Consider the following 19,440-nt stretch of genomic DNA (forward strand, 5'->3'; position numbering starts at 1 on the left):
GCAGCGGGGACCCAGGCAGTGAGGTCATCCAGCAGCGGGGACCCAGGCAGAGGGGACCCAGGCAGCGGGGACCCAGGCAGTGAGGTCATCCGGCAGCGGGGACCCAGGCAGTGAGGTCATCCAGCAGCGGGGACCCAGGCACAGGGGACCCAGGCAGCGGGGACCCAGGCAGTGAGGTCCTCCAGCAGCGGGGACCCAGGCAGCGGGGACCCCGGAGCAGGCTCTGGCCTGGCTGGGAGCACAGCGCAGCACGGTCACCCCTGGGGCCCTCCCCAGCAGGAGGCCCCGCCCTCTGAGAGCTCCCTGATGTCCCAGGTTCGTGGGACGCCCGGGCGACTACGTGTACATCTTCCGCTCCTTCCGAATGGAAGAGGTGAGTGGGACTGTCCCAGCGCCCTCGTGGTGCCACCTCTGTGTGGGCTGGGGGACCAGGTGACACGGGTCTGTCCAGTGGTGGGGACAGTCCCTTTCCACCTGGCCGGTGGCTTTGATCTTGGGTAGCGTGTCGGCACCGAGTGACCCTAAAAGGAGAAACTCAGCGCTAGAGAGCGCGAACCCCGTCGGGGTGCCCGTTGGCCGTCTGCTCTTTGGCTCTTTGGTGAAGCTCTGGACATTTCTGTCTCCGGCTAAAAAGAGGAGAAACAGGCCTTGGCTCGTGTTCCCACCTCTCTACCCCAGACGCGGTGCCGGCCACCGGCTCTGGCGCCAGCCACCGCTGAGTCATGGCCTATGGACCTGCTCCACTGTGTCCCCAGCCAGCGGCTCTGTTGGGCCAAGCTGGGCTGTCAGGGGTCAGGTCTCGGGGAACTGGCCCACATTCCCAGCTACAGGAGAAGGCAGCTCGGCGAGAAAACAAGGGAGCGGGGCTTCCCGATAGAGACGCTGGGAAGCAGGGTGAGAGTGGGTGGACATCAGGCGCAGGCTGATCTGGCTGGGTGCAGCCTGGAGGTCCTGCGGCCCAGGTGCAGGCCTGGGCACCTGGGGGCAGCCTAGCAGTCATGGGGATTTGTAAACAGTCTGTACGAGCCGGGCACCTTGGGCAAGGCATTTTCTCTGTGTCCGTGGTACTTTATCAACGGCCACGTGAGAGAAGTGGGGAGACGTGTTCCTACAGGAGAATCAAGTACAGGATGTGCTTCACAGAACTCATGGTCATCTAGGACACGTTTTTTTGCTAATCAGATAAAAAGTTTTACCCCTGGAGCCTGCAGAGGCCTGGTCACTGAGGGGAGTGGCACTGGGCCTCAGCAGGTGACTGGCCGCCTTACCGGGTGGCTTTCCAGCCACACGGGCCCAGCCTGTACTGCTGCATGGCCTGTGGGTGGAGAGCTGGTGTTGGGGACTGGGCACGGGCCCTGGGAGACGGAGGACCCTGGGTCCCAGCCCCCCCAGGCCTTGGCAACGTGAGCCCCGGTCCCAGCCTTCTCCCGGCCCCACGGCCTGCCTAGAGGGCAGGCCCAGCAGAGCGCCCCAGACGGGGCGGCCTGAGACACGGAACTGTGCTGCCCACTGTTCTGGAGGCTGAAGTCCCCGAGCAAGGCGTGGGCAGGCCGCGCTCCCTCCGAAGCACGGGGCGGTCTCTACGCACGGTCCCAGGGTGCACCTCCTTCCTCTGGTTCTCCTCCTGGGGACACCGATGGCGGGATCGGGCCCAGCCTGCTCCAGGACAGCCTGGTCTTCCTCTGACCCTTTTCCACTGGGGGACCTGCTCAGTCTCGCGGCACCGGCAGGCGCACGTGCCCCCGTGGAGGGCTCGGGTCCACCAGGGCGCGGAGTGCCTCCCTCCCCGCGGGGCGGCCTGCTGAGTCAGGGCTGACCTGGCCTGTCCTGCAGTGTGCCCCCGGAGGCTGCCTCATGGAGCTGTGTATCCAGCTCAGCATCATCATGCTGGGGAAGCAGCTCATCCAGAACAACCTCTTCGAGATCGGCATCCCGTGAGTCCCCGGGGGCAGGGCGGCCGCGGGCTCTCGTGGTGCCTCGATGACAGCACTGGGGCCGGGATGGGGGCACCAGAGCAGGGAGGTGGCCAGGGCAGGCAGAAGATGGGGCACAAGTCACTCCCTAGTGGCCAAGGAGAGGGAGGAGGACAGGTGACCCTGCAGACTGTCCCCGGAGGCAGCCAGATCTCTGGAGTGGGGACCTTGGGCTTCTCTCCCCCGCCATGCTCATGTCCCTGCCACCTGCTGGGCCCTCCCCTGGCCTTCGGTGGCCCTTGGCTCTCCTGCCCCTCAGCTCCTCATGAGGCCACCAAGCCGTGTGGCCCAGGGGTGGGTGCAGAGCAGCGGCCGGCAGTGCCACCACCACCACCATCTCCCATAAGTGCGGTCCAGGCTTAGAGCAGAGAGCTAGCCAGAGCCCGCCGCCGCCCGCCGCCCACCAGCCCCGTCTCCCCAGGAAGATGAAGAAGCTCATCCGCTACCTGAAACTGAGGCGGCAGAGCACGGCGGCCCCCGAGGAGCTGGTGAAGAGGCGGCAGCGCTACGAGGTGGACTACAACCTGGAGCCCTTCGCGGGCCTCACCCCTGAGTACATGGAGATGAGTGAGTGGGGGCTGGGGGTGTGGCCCCGCTGTCCCCTCCCCTGCACCTAGTCCTCTGGAAGGGGCCCCGCCTTCCGAAGGCCCGGGCCAGGCAGCTGCAGTGCCCAGGCGAGGTCCCGTGGGCACAGCCTCACGCAGAGGCCGGGGCGGCTCTTCCTTCTCCCCGCCGTACAGACACCCAGGCTGAGCCCAGTCAGCCCCAGTCGTGTCCCTGGCAGAATGAGAGAGGTGGCAATTCGCTCTCTGGGGGCTCACAGGAGAGACGGGAAGAGGCCAGATGTGGCCTGCGTGGCCCCTGGAGCCTCCTGGTCCCACTTCCTCCCTCTCCCTCTGACTGCCTTCACTCTGGCCACACTGGCCTCCTTGTTCCTCAAACACCTAGTCTAAGCCCGCCACCGGGCCTTTGAACCAGCTGTACCCTGGCTGGAGTACCTCAGCCTGATGTCCTGGCCCTTCCTCGGGGACTGTGCCCAGAATGTCCCCCAAAGGGACCTTCCCTGACCATGGTTAAAGGGGGCAGCACCCACCCACCAGCACAGGCAGGACCTCCCCCCCGGCTGTTGCAGGTCCCTAGCAGATGACTGAATCCCTCCTCCCTCCTGCTCTGTCTGCCTCCCGTGGGACGAAAGCCGCCTGAGGGCAGGACCTTCTCTTTACTGCTCATCACTCCTAGCCCGGCCCTGGAACAGGCTGCAGTATACAGCAGGGGCTCAATGTATGGTTTCTGAATGAACCGATGAGTACAGGCAGTCAGGAAGGCTCACATAGGGAGTCCCGGAGGGCAGTGTCTGAGGCCGTAGGTGGCCGGTTCCCAGGCTGTGGGTGCAGGCCGTGGGGCTGCCCGGGACCCCGCCATGTGCACAGTGCCCAGGGAGCGTGGCAGGGTGGGGGCGAGCCCCGGGTGCACGGGGACTGTCCCACGGCCTCAGCTGGGAGGCTGAAGGGAACCTGGGCTGTTCCTCCACCCAAGTGCTTCCTCCATGCTCCTCTTGCTGGCCACGAGGCCCCCGAGGCCGCCAGCTGCCCCGCGGCTGCACAGAAGGCGCCTTGCCCCGATTCCGGAGGTGGGTCTGGGGGCTGCTGCGAGGCCCTCTCCCTTCTGCTGGAGGGAGATAAGCCGCCGGGCTGCTCCTTCCCCAGCGGCTGGGCCCGCGTGGGCCTCGGCCAGCGGTCTGGGTGCAAGGCCACCCTGCCTGCAGGGTCACACCAGAGGACGAGAAGCGCAGCCTGGGACAGGCTGCGATCCGGGGGCCCGTTGCCCGGGTTGCCTTTCCCTGGCAGCTGGGGGCCTGGGCACCAGGGTGCCTGGGCACCAGGGTGGCCGCCCACACCCAACCAGACCACCTCAGGCCACTGCTGTGCCCCTTCCTTCTCCGCATCCCATCAGCCACCACCGGTCCTCAAGGGGAGACTAGGCTGGGCCCCGGGCCTCACCGCCCCTTCACCCTTCCTCTTCCCTTTAACGCCGAGGAGGCCGTGTTGTCAGGAGTGACCACAGCCCCCGGCCCACGTGCAAGGCCCAGGTTTCGCAGCTTATCTGGTGCCCATCACCTCCTGGGCAGGGCGTCCCACACAGCCACCCCTCAGTGTGAGCTGAGGTCACCAGGACTGCCCAGGCACCGGGGCTCCCAGGTATCCCCTGGCCGGGCACACGGTGACACCTGCGCGCTTCCTTGTTTACCGCCTGGCACAGAGAGCCTTAGGCCAGGTCCTGCCGGGCAGTGCCTGAGCCTCTCCCTACTGGGTCCCCTGCAGCAGCCCTCCCCGGCCTTCCCCGGGAGCTCAGCCCCGTCGGCTCCTATCCAAGGCCACGGGAGCCCCAGAGCCAGCGCCCAACCGGGGCGACCAGCACCGAGGCCGGGAGGCGGAGGCGGAGGCGGAGGCTGGCAGGGAGAAGGGGGCCGCCCTGTGCCTGAGGCCCGGGGAGGGGTCACTCGGGCTCTGAGGACAGCAGTGGGGGCAGCCTCCCGACGCAGGGAGCCTCTGCTGGCGTCCTCCCCAGCTCGGGCACAGCGAGTGCAGGCTGGACCTGCGGGGCTTTGTCCTGTGAGTGACCAGTGCCCACCTCCTGAGCTAGCCCTGGGCCGCACTGCCATCATCCAGTGTCCAGCATGGAGGTCAGAGCAGCACGTGGACCTCAGTCCCCTCTGGTCTGGAGGTCCCTGGGGTCATGTGGTTCTGTCACAAGACCCCGTCCAGGCAGCTGCAGTGGCCGGGGCAGGAGGTTCCTGGGAGTAATGGACTGGCACAGTGGGTCCGGCCACCCCCGCTCCACGAGCTGATGGCCCTGGCCCTCTCCCAGTCATCCAGTTCGGCTTTGTCACCCTGTTTGTGGCATCCTTCCCGCTGGCCCCGCTGTTTGCCCTGCTGAACAACATCATTGAGATCCGGCTGGACGCCAAGAAGTTCGTCACCGAGCTCCGGAGACCAGTGGCCGTCAGAGCCAAGGACATAGGTGAGCGGCTGCGGGACAGGTGGGGGTCCTGGGGAGGGCGGTGGCCCGGGAGCTGGAGGCTCCTCACGGCTCCATTCTCCACCCTCACCTAAGATGCTTGGCCTCCGGGGCACTGGGGAAGCGTGGGCGTGTCCAACCTACTGTCACCCACCCAGGAACCATGCTGTCCCTGCGTGACCCTCCACGCAGGTCAAGGTCAAGGTCGAGGCTGGGGAGGCACGTGTAAGGTCCCCACAAAGAATGGCCGTGGGGGCCAGGTCCGGGGTGGTGAGGGCCTGTCCCCAGAGCACTTGAGGAGAAACGGGATGTCAGAGGAGGCAGGGACGGGCCAGGGGAGCCACTCCGCGGGCTGCAGACCTCGGGCCCCAGCCGCACCGCCACTCACCAGCACCTGACCCTACAGTGAGACGGATCCTCCCCTGAGCACACAGGTGCCCAAATCGTCTCACCTTTGACAAACTCACGGAGAAGAGCGTCGCTAAGTCTTGAGACAAGCAGGATTGAGTTCCTCGGGGGATGTTATTTCTAATGTTGCCAAAATAAAGTCGGCACAGCGGTGACAGCCTGTGGGTGGGCGCTTGTCGCCCAACACGCCCTTGCAGAACCGCGGAGGGGCCCCTCCAGCCCTGGACGGGGCAGGCTTGTTCTCCGTGGAGGACCCTCAGGTCGCGCTCTGCTCGGGGTTCTGTCCTGCAGTGGGTGGACAGCCCCTTGGTGCACACTTTGGCCTCTGGTGACGTGGCCACCCCCTGGTGTGGCCAACCCCCACCAGTGGTGACCTGATCTGTGGGTCCCCCGCCTCCCGACTCCAGGATAATGTGGTCACTGCATCTCAGAAGGAACCGGCAACATGTTCAGTTCCAACACCATCAGCTCGGCCATTGCTCCCGGGTCACCTGCAGCCCCCGTTAGTGCTGTGGGGTCTGTGCTGAGACTTGGGCCCGTGTGGGGCAGGAGATCAGCCAGGGGCGCCCCATGGAGCCCGGACACTGCGGCTTCCTCGTGCCACCTCGTCCGGATGGCGGGGACTCGGCAGACAGCCCCTCCTGCTGACCACCCGAGACTGTGTCTACCTCCAGCCCCAGCGCCCCTGATTCTGTTCCCCGTCAAAGGCCAGAAAGCGAACGTCCTAAACTTTGTGGTCCAAAAAGGCGATGGACGCCTCAAGTCTTAGAGCAACTGTTCTTCTCGACGTCCCTTCCCGGGGCCCATGGGAAAGAGGCTGGACTTGGCCATAGGTGGCGTCCATCAGGAGCGCGGTAGGCTTGTCCCCGGGGCTCCTCAGCACCCCACCCTGAAGACCAAGAGCACTGTGACCAAGGTGAACCGTGGGGTCCTCCCGGGAACCTTGGGAGGAAGCCTGAGCAAATCTTGCCTGTCCCCAACTGGGGACACGAGACCCATGGGATGTCAGAGCTTCACCAGAGAATTGGAGCCACAGCCGGCCTTGTGACTGACCGTCACACCAGAGGCCCAGAGAGGAGCAGTGGGTGCATCCTGGCCGTCCCGGGGACTCTGCAGCTCTGTCCCCAGCGAGGAACGCCCTTCTCGGCCACACTCCTCCCAGCGGCCCCCTCCCGCTGCCCGGGGCCCTGGCTGACCCTCCGTGGGCGTATTTGCTTTGGCATCCCTGGCTTCCAGAGGCTCAGGCTGTCCCCAGACGGTCGCACTTGAACACGTGGAAACCCAGAAGGGTGAAAGAGCACATGGAGACGCGGGCTGCCTGCAGCCCCCCGGGGTGGGGACATTGGCGCCCCAGGGCAGTCGGCTCCTGGTCCCCCAGCTCTCACGGTCCCGGGGCTCAGAGGTGTGCTCTGGCCCTTCACGGCTCCGCTGGGCTCCGTCGCTGCCACCTGCTGCTCAACAGGCTTTTGTTTTCCTCCTGTGATCCGTGCAGGGCCAGCGTCCCTGGGGACAGAGGGCCCAGTGGCCCCTGTGACCTGTCCCCCATGCGCCCTGGCTGCCTGGGGGATGCTGTGTCCCAGAGTGGCTTCGTCACCGGCCTCTGCCGTGGCGAGGGCGCAGTGGGTCCTGCAGGGAGCCCACCTGCGTGGGAACTGGCCGCAGCTCGGCGCTGAGCTCTGGCTCCCCGCGTCCTCAGGGCCGCTGGCCAGAACCCGCTGGCCTTCAGCGCCTGGCACGGGGACAGGGCAGATGCGGTTCCCAGGCACTTCCGTGTCAGGTTCTTGGAAGTGGGGCCTAGAGTCCCCTGGGATAGTTAAAAAAAAAAGTCCTTGAAACAGGGGTAAACACGAGGCAGTTCCCCTCGAGGGTCTCCATGAAAGGAGCCCGAGAGGTCTCCAAAAGAAGACCCCTTCACGGGGACCTCCGAGTCAGGAGTCACCTGCAGCCAGTGTCAGAATAACAGGGTGTCAAAGTGCAGCTCCTCCCCCAGGAGAGGCTGGGGCGGGGTCCTGCTTTTCTTTCTCCCAGGGCTCCGCAGCCCGCGGTGTGGGGTCCACACAGGGCAACCCCTGGCCAGGGCTGCGGACCTGCAGGGCCTGCCCGTCCCACCCCGGCCCTCCTGCCCACTGTTTCCTGTTGTCATCTATCTGGGCCTGTTGGGTGATCACCTGGGATGACCCTCACTTGCCCAAGGACACCCTGAGCTCAGGTGCCACCTCCCGGGGAGCCAAGCCCAGGGGTATCACCCCAGCACCCACCTGAGGTCTCAACATGGCCCCCGACTCAGATCCCAGAGGCCCGTGTTCTTCCTGGACCCAGAGCTACAGGCCCATTTATGAGTCTCTTGAAACTTGGGAGCCCTGAGTGTTTTGTCCCCAGCCTGAGGGGATCTGGTTTGCAGTGAATGCTCTGCTCTTAAAGGGCTGAAGGGATGCAGGGGGGTTCCCCAGGTGCAGAGAACATCCTGGCCTGCAGGGGGCGCCACCCTGGGCCACGTGCTGTTGTCATGGAGACAGCTGTCATGGAGACCTGTGGTCATGGAGACAGTGGTGCCCGCCACCTGGACCAGGGCTGAGGATCTTTCAGAAGCAGCAAGTCTGCATCTTTAAGTCATGGGCGAGGCTAACGGAGTGGGCATGCAGCTGGACGGTCCCACCAGCCCCTGCTTGGTGGCCCGCTCTGCGCTCTCTTGTTGGAAAGGGCTCTCTACGCTCAGGCCATTCAGCAAACGCCGACCTGATGGCGCCGACCTGTGGACTGGACGCGGGGTGAAGTCCAGGAGACACAGGATGCACTGTCCACAGCCTACCTGGGCCCCTTAGCGGGCGGGTGCTGCTGTGTTCCCGCCCGTGACCCAGCGTGGCGACATCACGAGGAGGGCCCAGCCCCCCCCGTGCCGTCCGGCTCACTCCCCCGTGGCCTCCTGCAGGGTGGGTAGCCTAGTGCCACCCCACAGGGCCCATGGCTGCCCCACCTGTGCCATCAGGAAGCTAAACCGAGGGCCGTCCGCCGTGGGAAGCAGACGGAGCCTTGGCAGGCGTCGCGTCTCCAGTGGGCTGTGGCCCGGCCTGAGGACTGGAGGTGGCGGCAGGGAGTGGGACACTCTGCCCAGATTGCTGGCCACATGTGGGCCTGGAGCGCCCCTGCCCATCACAGAGAGGACCGGGATCGCCCAGCCACTGGCCAGGCTGGGAGGGAGCCATCTCGGCCCCTCACACAGTGACCTGAGCCCGTGGGACACTGAGAACCGTGGCACTGAGCTGTCTCTGCAGATTGCCAGGGTGTACCCCAGAAACAGGAGCTGGGGCTGCCGGCTGCACGCGGCCCCCTGCAGCCTACGCCTGTCAAAGCCGCCTGCCATGTCCTTGTCACTGGACAGTAACAGCCAGCGTGGCCCGCCCAGCCTGTCCGAGAAGGGCTGCTCAGGGGTGTCCAGCGCTGGCCCGGGACGCGGATCTGGACTGCTGGGGTAGAGTCGGCAGGGCACCCTCCCCCATGGGAGGCAGAGAGCAGGGTGTCCGCCGCCATGTTCTGTGGTCCTTTTGTCCATCTGTGACTTGGGGTGACAGAAGCAAGATGGCGTCCAGACAGGGACAGCTCATGCTGCAGTGCTGCAGGGTCACCCCAAAGCCACCTCCGGCCTGTCCCTGACACCTGCACTGCCCAGGAGCCACAGATCCCGGCCCTGTGGGGTCCTTGCCTCGGGGTTGGCTGGGTGTGGCCAGAGCCCCGAGGGGCCCTGTGACAAGCACGTCTCTCAGAGGCTTCAGTTGCTCAGGGACAGTGGACGGCACAGGCACAGCGTGGCCAGGCCTTCACTGGGCTCCCCGGCCTCCCAGACAGTGCCCGTTGCCACACTCGTCCCTCTGGGTGCCTTGGGGAGCCGGCGCCTGCGGGGCCGCCGGGGCGCTGCCTGCGGGGAGGGGTCTTGAGAGCTGGTTCCTCTTCCCCAGGCATCTGGTACAACATCCTCAGAGGTGTTGGGAAGCTGGCCGTCATCATTAACGTAAGTGACGCTGGGGACCTTGCAAACCCAAGTCCTGCCCAGCCGCGGCAGGCAGTGCCCCCAGAGGCAGAGCTGGGCCCCCACCTCCGGCTGCAGCCCTCGGCTCCTGGGACAGGGTAGCCTCTCTGGAGATGTCCCTTGATCTGGGGCTGGGGACTCTGGGGAGGAATGGCCGTCCCCTGCCTTTACTGCAGACTTGCAGGGAGGTTCCCGCCCCCCGCCCACCCTGTGTCCTGCACACGCGCCCCCCAGGGTCCTGAGAACAAAGGAACAAGAGGCAGCAGGGAGGGTCAGTGACAGAGGGACAGTGACAGAGACCCAGGATGGAGAGCCAGCAACCTCGCTGCTGCTTTGGGGGGCTGATTACACACACACACACACACACACACACACTCACACATACACACGCGCACGCACGCACACACACGCACGCACACAGTCATACACATGCACACATGCGCACACGCACAGTCATGCACACACACTCACACACATGTGCAATCACATAGACACGCACACACACATGCTCACGCCTGCTCTTTAAAGAGGCTGGGGCGGCTGAGACTGGTGAGGGGAGAAGCCCCTCAGCGCCTCCCCAGCTGTGGACGATGGTGGACGCTCCCTTCCCAGCGCACAGTGTGCCCTCCTGGCTTCTCCCGCAGAGCCGGCCTGTGGGTTCTGGGTGGCACCACCTGGGTCCCCGCAGTCCTCCCCTTGGCCTCCTGTGGAGGTCGGCCGGACCCTGCCTGCGGATTCCCCTGCCCCAGGTCTAGCTCTGTCCCGCTGGCCAGCACCTGTCTCAAAACCCGAGACTGAATCCCGGGCACATAACCCAGGCAGCCACTGAGTGTCCACAGCAGAGGAGCCCAGGGCCCTCGTCCTGCACCCTGCAGCCAGTCTGCCCAGCAGCTGACATTGTGGGGGCAGGGGGCTCCAGGAGCCGGGCCTAGGCCTCCATCCCCACTGGGCGGAGGCGCTCTAGCCTCAGAGCCCGGCCTCCCTCCTGCCAGCCAGCTGCTCCCCAGATGGTGGCTTCGAAGCCTTTGTTGAGGGGAGGTGAGCACAGGGCACACCTGTGGCTGTCTGTCCCACCTTGGTGAGTGAGCGCAGGGCCCGAGCTTAGGGCTCACCTTGATGGGGCTGGGACCCTGAGGTGCAGCCCGTGTGCTGGAGGGGGTGCTGTGAGCAGGTGAGGACACTGGACAAGTGTTAGCGTTTACCACTCAGTGGGCTACTAGAACTTTCCAGACCTCTGCTCTCTTTCCCATGCCAACCCACCAGTGCCCACACAGCCCCTGGAGGTGGGGACTGTTAGGGCCCATCTTCTAGGAAATACAGCCAGGGCACAGAGAGGGCAAGAGACTTCCCCAGAGCTACACAGCCTGTTTCAGAGGCTGCTGGGCTTCGGGTCCTGCTCTTGGATTACCACGAGAGCAGGCCGTGATGGACTGAGCTGGGCAGAGTGGCACCCAGGAGGCAGGGGGCTGTGCTCAGGGGGTGTCCTGTTTAATAAGAACACAAAAGAGGCACAGAGAGGTTGGGGGGTTTGCCACACAGTGGAAGGCAGGCAGCGCGCCCTTCCCTGTGCCCTCCTGCTACGCCCAGGAGGCTGGCAGGGAGCCAACAGGGCACGCCGACCCTCCTGGGGTCATGCTCACCCGCTGTTCCCGGGCAGGCCTTCGTGATCTCCTTCACGTCCGACTTCATCCCGCGCCTGGTGTACCTCTACATGTACAGCCAAAACGGGACCATGCACGGCTTCGTCAACCACACGCTCTCCTTCTTCAACGTCAGCGACTTCCAGAACGGCACAGCCCCCAACGACCCCCTGGACCTGGGCTACGAGGTGCAGATATGCAGGTACCACTCCCAGCGGCTCTCTTTGAAGGGCCAGTTCAGTGGGTTTCTGGGAAACCCAGGTTTGAGCCAGGATTCTTTCAGAAGCAAGTCACAGAACCACTCAAACTTGTTTAAAAAAACATTCCGGGGGGACGTTGGAAAGGGGCAATACACTAGTTAGCTATAATTAAGAGGTCCGTGATAGCTTCAGGTGTGGCTGGATCCAGGAGCTCCAGTCGTTAGGCCCCACACTGACACAGCCTCCTTAATTTGCTTCCTCTGTGTCAGTATCAGTTTCTGGCAGGCAGACATCATCCACCAGCAGCTTCTGCCTTACATCTGTCTGCCCGCAGTCCCCACGGGGAGACCTTCTCTGTTCCAATAGCGAAAGCCCTGATGTGAGTCTTGCAGCCTGTCTTGGGCCACATGCCTATCCTTGCCACGGCCAGGGCTCCAGGACTCTTGCTGGCCAGGCCTGGGGAGGGGTCGCAGTCAGGAAATGGGGATCTTAAGGAAACTTAGGGCGTTGTGGCTTGAACAAGGCCCCTGAGGAGGGGCAGGGCAAAGCAGGGGCGTCTGGACACCAGGTTGCCACTCTTGGCCTCCAGGTGCTCAGGGCTCGCAGGGAGCAGCTCACGGATGACTGAGGCAGAGCCCAGGGTGCCCTGCACCAGTGCTGGGGACCTCGGTGCCCAGGGGGGAGGCAGGGCGGGCAGAGGAAGGCCCGCCCGGGGGAGGGACAGAGGGTCCCAGGGTAGCTTGGCCCCTCTCCTGCACCTCCTCTGGGGCCTCCGCCTCCGCCTCCACCCCACGCCCCGGAGCTGGCTCTCCTGCCTCCAGCCGTTGAGCACATGGAAGGGGCTGGGAAGGACCTCTGGGGCCCGTGGTGCTGACAGTCACAGAAGCAGCTTGGCGCATCAGCAGTAAAACGGACATGCTTATCCCACGTGCCCCTGTCCAGGCAGGGCCCGCGCACTCGGGACCCCGCCAGCCGGGTCTGCCAACCAGGGGACCATTTCCAGTTTCAAACACCTGCCCGCGCAGCTGCTTCTGGTGCACAGGGGCGGGTAATGCCCCACCGGCCCTTCAGCCACGCGGTGCCTGTGGACAGCCTTTCCCCAGGATCCTGGGCGGGCTGGGAGCAGGTGCCCAGCATCACGAGGGTCAGAGCCCATGCCGCTGGGCAGGGGAAAGATCAGATCCGGGGCTCAGCTTCCACAAAATGTCACGCCATCAGATAGCTGAGAAATTTCAAGGGGAGCCGTCTTTAGGCAGGCCTGTCTGTAGGCGTCCATGGGACCTTAGTCACAAGAAAGTCCCAGGGTGACTGGCGCCAGTTCGCCACCTGCTGGCCTCCTCCGGAACTGCACCGGGGAGCTGGCAGCCAAGGAGGGCTCTGGGGACCCTGGCACCTGTGTGCAGGAGCTGACTGCAAAGGCTGGCCTCCTGGAGACTGCCAGGGCCACCCTGTCACATGGCACAGCACCTCTTGTGTCCCCGTTGAGATCCCGTGCAAGCCGACGCTCAACTCAAGTAGAATGGAGGATAACGGCGAAGAAGCAAGATGCTCAGAGACACGGTCTCTTTGTCATCGCTGAGGACTTATGTGGACATTGTTGGGCGAGAGGAGAAACTCAGTGCGCTGGAAAGGCCTGGGTGGCCGGGCCCCAGGCCCTGGACAGGGGAGCCGCTCCCTGTGCCCTCACATGAGGGTGCCCAGCCACGCGGGGAGCAGGCTAGGGCCTGGCTGTTAGGACCCACTGAAACAGACCGTGGGCGTGGCTGCCCCTCTGCCTCTGCCCGGCGCAGTCTTGTGCCGTGGCACTGAGGGCTCCCCACCATCACAGCCACGTCCAGCTCCTCCCTGAGGGAGCCACTGGCCAGAGGGACAGCAGAGTCTGGTTAGGGAGTGGCAGAGGTGACGTGGTGGCATGGAGAGCCATGTGCCCCAGAGAGGATGGCCCGTCTCCCTAGGGGGGCCCAGGTGGTTGTGAGCTGGCGGGGGCTTCCTGTCGACAGAGGTCAGCACAGGGGCAGGAGGTGTCCAGACACAGCTGCAGGTAGGTTTTGAGGGGAGCCGTGCCAGCGGTTCCATGGAGCCCAGTGGGTAACTTCTCTTGGAAATGCAGACATGTCCGTGAAGCCCAGCTCAAGGCCAGAGGCCTGGTTCACCCATTTCCGTAAGATCAGGCAAGGCGGGCAGCGAGCAAAGGAGGCCGATTTAAAAGGCCGATGAGCGAGGCTTTTTTAGACTCACTCGATCAGACCACAGAGTGGACAGGAGAGGGTCTGAGAAACTGTGTGGGAGCTCGACTGGAAAGGGATTTTATGGGGCTCACGGCCGGAAGGGGGGGGGCTTGGGACAGGAAAGAGGATTTTTAGGGTCCCTTGTCCGGCTGGAGTTGGTCAGGGAGCTGGCTGAACTCCAGGATTGGCCGGGGGTCCTGCTGATTGACAGGCGCTAGTCAGGAGATCTCGCTGATTGACAGGCGTTTCTGTGGGCTCCTGACTGATGTTTCTTTCCCTCGCGGGCTGCTTTGTTCTAAGTCACCGCCACCCACCTGACAACTTCTACAAACTGCTACATGGATAAATGTTTGTGAGAAACTAGTAAGGGGGTGTCCAGCACCTGGAGAGCCGATTTCTTCCCGGCCAGTGGCCACGTAAGATAGGGCAACATGAAAATAGGGAGTTTATCTACGTGGACTCTTTTGCTGACAGTCCTAAAATTGGCCGTGGTGAGGATTTCTGCAGAAGCTTAGCTAAGGTGTTTTTTGGGGGGCCCTACAGACACAGGTCCCCACAGGCTCGGGGCATCTCCCGGTCTCTGTAGAAGAGTTGGGACAATGGTAAGGCCTCGGGGGACCTGTGTGGGGGCCTGCTCTCCCTGTGGGACACCCAGGGGCACTGTCTAAACCCGACCAGTGGAGGGGGACACCTGTGACTCAGAGCTGCAGAGGAATGACCTGGGGCAGCAGAGGGTTGTGTCCCCTGTTGGGGTGCTGGAACGAACCCTCACTCCCTTGGCCTCAGAGGAGAAGTGGTTTCCAAACCGTGTTCCGTGGACACCTCCTGGAGTTTGGTGGAGGCCAAGGGTGGACTTGAGGGAAGGCCACCCCATTCCCGCGTGGGGCCCTGAGGTTTCAGGAGAGATCACTTTTTTTTAAAAAAGGCTCTACTGTTCCCAAGTCTGGAAACTTCTGAACCAGAGGGACACGGAGCTCGCCTCTGGAGGCCACAGCTGGGCCCTCAGGGCCACATCCTCCAGCAGGCACAGACGCCCCAGGCCGTGGGCAAAGCCCCCCACCTTCCCTCCCGAGCTGCCCAGCGCCACCAGAGCCCGCGCCGCGCCTAAGGCCTGCCTCCCCCGACAGGTACAAGGACTACCGTGAGCCCCCCTGGTCGGAACACAAGTACGACGTCTCCAAGGACTTCTGGGCCGTCCTGGCGGCCAGGCTGGCCTTCGTCATCGTCTTCCAGGTGTGTGGCCCTGTCCCCTGGAGGTTTGAGGAGGAGGCACTTGGAGAGTGCCCGGTGCCCACGGTCGGTGCCGGGCTCTGGAGACCCCTCCAGGCACGCGGAGATGCTGCTCTGGGATGCCCGAGAGGGGCGCCCGGCCAACCTGGGCACTCGCAGCCCCCCTGAGGGGACCAGGAGGGACGTGCGCCTGCAGGGCTCTGGGCCCATCTGGGAGGGTGGGTGGTCCTGAGAGCCTGCAGGAAGGGGAGGCCGCACCCCGTCCCGCCTTGGTCTTCACATTTCAGCCTAGTGGCCAGGAGACCAAGGGCTGTCATGACCCTACCCCCCGCCAGCAGTAAAGGGACCTGGCCCTTCCAGCCCGTCTCTGGGGAGGGGGACAGCACGTGTGCCCTGGGACACGTGGGCACCGCCGAGACTCTAGCCACCTGCGTCCTGGCCAGGAAGGTGGTGGCCCAGAGCCCAGAATCAGGAAGCTCCAGACCTGGGTTCTGCCAGCTCTGCCCTCCACATGCCCCAGGGGTGGGCAGTCCCTGCACTCCGAGCTCAGAGCCCGTCCCGCCAGAGCCCGGGGCCAGGGTTCCTGGCTGTGGGAGGCCCCTCAGGGAAGGGGCTGAGCAGGAGGCATTCTGGCCACAGTGGGGGCTGCAGCAGCCAGAAGAGGGGCAGCTGGGGGCCACCGGCCTTGTCCCAACAGGGGCCACTTCCTCAGCTAGAGGGACATTCACCCAACAACAGGGTTTCTGGTTTTTCGCAAAAACCAACTTAACCCGCATCCTAGCCTCCAAAACGTCCCATCTGAGGCAGCCAATGTCAGCCATGGTGACAGTGCAGGGCCGGGGTGCAGCAGACCGGCTGGTGCTCCGGAGCCCCTTCCCTAAGGCCCCAACACTCACGGTTACATTTGGTGGCACGTGAGCCATTGCTTCACTTGGGAAGCCTTCCAGCCGAGGCACCAGAGTTATTCAGGGAAGTTTTCAATCCATATTCACTCAAGAAAGTCCACCCAAGCGGGGCACAGTGGAGCGCAGAGGCGCACGCCTGCAATCCCAGCAACTCAGGAGGCCGAGGCAGGAGGATCACAGGTTGGAGGCTAGCTTCAGCAATTTAGTGAGGCCCTGTCTCAAAAAGAATAGATGGGGATGTGGCTCAGTGGTCGAGCACCCCTGGATCCAATTCCCAGTAACACTGCCCCCCAAGAAAAAAAGTTCCACAGGAATTCCTGGAGGGCCTGCTGGTAATTATTACCTCACTTAGACCTTCTGGGAAACTGACACCCAGAGCAACCAAGGGCTGTGCCCAGGCCAGGAGCAACAGGGTGAGGCTCTGCCAGGTGGGAGCAGGGAGAGGGGTGGGGCAGGTGACAGGTGGGAGCAGGGAGAGGGGTGGGGCAGGTGACAGGTAGGAGCAGGTAGAGAGGTGGGGCAGGTGCACAGGAAGAGCAGAGAGCGGTCAGGCACATGGGCGGGTGGGGCGGGTGGGGCAGCGGACGGGTGGGGCGCCCTTCCCAGTGGCATCCTTCCCGCCCTGTGGGTGACGGTCCCCCTTGCAGAACCTGGTCATGTTCATGAGTGACTTTGTGGACTGGGTGATCCCGGACATCCCCAAGGACATCAGCCAGCAGATCCACAAGGAGAAGGTGCTCATGGTGGAGCTGTTCATGAGGGAGGAGCAGGGCAAGCAGCAGCTTCTGGATACGTGGATGGAGAAGGACCGCGACAGCGAGGAGCCCTGCAACCACCACAGTGCCACGCCCCGCCCCGACGTCGGCGCGGGCTCGGGCGGCGCGTACCGCGGGGGCATGCTGTAGCCATGGCACTGCGGGCAGCGGCTTCCCGACGGGGGCGCCCTGGGGTGGGCGCACTTTGCCCCTCCAGGGTCCTGTGGCCCCGGAAACGTGGAGGGCCACTTTCCGATGGGACATTTTTCTCTCTTCTTTCTGTTTTTCTCCTGTTTTTGCACAAAGCCATTATGCAGGGATTTTTTTATCGTTCGTATTCAAGGTGAACCAACGTGATGGCTGGTGGTGGGCAACAGCGGGCCAGGGCCGGCGCTTCGCAGTGGGGAGAGAGCAGAGGCCCTAGAAATCATCTGTTCCTCTGACAGATGCCTTAAGACAGATGAAAGATGGTCTCCACTGCCTCCGGCCAGAGCTGGAGCCAGGTTTGGGGAAGAACGGAGAGGCTGAGAGGGACTGTGGGGACGCAGCTCCCAAACGTGTCACCTGGCCGGCCGCAGGTCAGAGAAGCCCAGGACTGATCCTGACTCCTTCGGTGAACTCGGAAGCTGAGGCACTCTGCTCAGAGAGGTGCCTGGCCCTGGCCACACAGGGGCACGGGGGCTCCCGTCCATCCTTGGAGCCCAGGGGTCCAGGTATCCTAAGCCATAGCTGACCAGTACCCCTGCGCCAGCCTCACACCCTGGGGTGCTGGGCTGACATCAGTCGATGCCCTTTTGTGAGATGAGACCAGGGTGACAGGGAGGTGGGCAGGGGAGATCACCTCCAAGGTGACCTGAAGGAGGTTCAAGGGCATCACCAAGTCCTAAGGCTTCTGAGAGTCATTCAAAGCTTTAGAATACTTCTTGGTTTTGTTTAGTTGTTTAAAACTAAACTGCGGGATGTGGAGGATTTTTTTTTTTCTGTAGCTCAAGGTGGAAGTTTATTAGTTAACCAAGTATCATTGAGAGGAATTTCAAATACTGTTACTACCAAAGATTTTTATTAATAAAGGCTTCTATTTTGGTAACACTTCTCTATATTTACTCACAGGAATGTCTCTTGGACAATTATCATTTTAAAAGCTTGTAGATAAAAAAAAAAAGTTCTCATAAATGATATGAGTGATTTAAATTTGCACTGGTTATACTAACCAATTATCTGAAATTTCTCAAGCACCAAGGAAACAAAATGTTTCATCAAGGCCAAGGAGAAAATCTCCATGGTGTGTTTGAGCGTTTCCTGGTGGTGAAATTGACATTCCTGCAGTTGACTGGCGGTGGTCGGAGCCCCTCGGGGGCAGGTCTTCCTTATTTGCTAAAATCAAACTGATGCTTCTATTTTCTCTTGTACAGTAGGAGTTTCAAATGGAGTTTTTGTATATAAATATTGTGTTAAGAATTACGTGACTACCAAAATTCCTTTTACGGAATCCATTTTTTAAAAAACTGAATGTACACAAATCCACAGAGGACTGTGGCTGAATATTCATTTAAATAAATTTGAAAACACAATGCTCTCCTTACTTGAGTGCTGCCTTCATGACCTGTGCCCTAGGACACTCCAGAGGCTCCCCACAGTCGGCCACATGTCCTCGCTTGAGGCTGCACGTTTGGGTGTGACTGACCAGGAAGGTGTGCTTCCTGTGCAAGTTGTCCTAGGTGTTCCTGGGACTTCAGCTCCTGCGTATGTGTCAGTGTGCGAGTGTGGGGCTGCACGGGCTCATGTGCGTGCCCAGGCCTGTCTGTGCACATGTGTGCGAGTGCGCACCCGCTGGCGTGTTTGTGCGCCTTGCCTCTGCTTGTCCCTGGCGTGCGCACGCGTGCTCGCCCGCACTCTGGGCCTGCGTGCAGCGGCGCGCGTTTGCTTTCGTGGTCTCGGGCTTCGCATCGTGGAACCCACGCACTTGCCGGCGCTGAGTGCGCACGCGCGTCCTGGTGTCCGCTCGCGGGAGGTGTCCCGCCAGCTCACCAGGCTCTTGCGGGCTCCTGAATCCACAACCCAACACGTTGGTACTTAACTCAGTTAAATTTCCCAAACCTTTTGGGGAGCCCCCTTGGATTGCCAGGGTACTCACGTGGGCAAGCGAGGACACTTTAAGCGCCACCCGTGGTCACCATCATGCCAGTGAAGCCTGGCGACGTTCACCCCCAGGACCCGGGAGCCCCGGCCCCGCCGTGGCCTCGTGCGCCCCCTAGTGCCGGCGCGGAGCTCACGTCCAGTGCGCCGCGGGGGAGGACGCGCCGGGTTGGCACTTGCCAGGTGAGGCCGGGACGCAGCGCTCGGGGGCACGGCAGAGCGCGGGGAGGGGAGCTGCCAACAGGCGCGCCCCTTCCCTCTGGGATGACCCTGCAGAGGGAGTCGGGTGCTGGACCAGAAAACTAACCCTGGAACCGGAAGATTGGAGAGCCAGGAAGGGATGCTCAGGACAAGTGGCAAGGGCTCTGAGTGTCAAGAGAGTGGCCTAGTTGGTCAGCGAAGCCCTCGCGACGTGAGCAAAGAGGAACCAGAAACAAAGCCCTCAGGTCTGACCTCCTCGGTTCCCCCAAAGATCCGGGTCAGGCAGAGGAACTGTCGTGCAGAGGTCCCGAGGCAGAGAGTAGGTTTCAGGAGTGGGGGGTGCGGGTGGCGGTGGCCAGAGCCGACTCGGGAAGGACAGGGCGTGCTGATCCGCATGGCAGCGGGTGGAATAGGAACCGTGGGCCTGGCCGAGCGTTGGCTGCCTTGGCAGCTGTAAGGTGGCCCTTCAGCGGGAGGCGTCGGGAGAAAGGGGCAGAGAAATACAGGCACTCGGTGCTGGGGATTGCGGGAAGGCCAGTGCAGAGAGACCTGTGGACCTGGGACCTGGCCATGAAAAAGCCTCGGCCAGCCAGTGCCATCATTTTAGATGGCAACAGAGATGGCCAGGGCTCTGCTGCCCACATGGCTACATGACCTTCCTTGGGTCCAGACCCGGGCACCAAGGACCACTGGAGTCTCTACGGGGGTCCTGGGGCCTCGAG

At 63.0% G+C, this 19,440-nt stretch overlaps 1 protein-coding gene across 1 annotated transcript in view; it reads left to right on the forward strand.

Annotated features, from left to right (window-relative positions):
* Ano1 (anoctamin 1) overlaps positions 1–17,952 on the forward strand; it is a 108,484-nt gene extending 90,532 nt beyond the window's left edge. The window contains 8 exon segments of the mRNA XM_048807613.1: positions 316–373; positions 1,834–1,934; positions 2,395–2,540; positions 4,842–4,994; positions 9,353–9,405; positions 11,081–11,265; positions 14,619–14,724; positions 16,274–17,952. Of these exon segments, the coding sequence (XP_048663570.1) occupies positions 316–373; positions 1,834–1,934; positions 2,395–2,540; positions 4,842–4,994; positions 9,353–9,405; positions 11,081–11,265; positions 14,619–14,724; positions 16,274–16,531 (1,060 nt within the window). The 3' untranslated portion in view covers positions 16,532–17,952.
* The last annotated feature ends 1,488 nt before the right edge of the window (positions 17,953–19,440 follow it).

This window comes from Marmota marmota, unplaced genomic scaffold, assembly GCF_001458135.2.
Source record: "Marmota marmota marmota unplaced genomic scaffold, marMar, whole genome shotgun sequence".
Taxonomy (NCBI): Eukaryota; Metazoa; Chordata; class Mammalia; order Rodentia; family Sciuridae; genus Marmota; species Marmota marmota.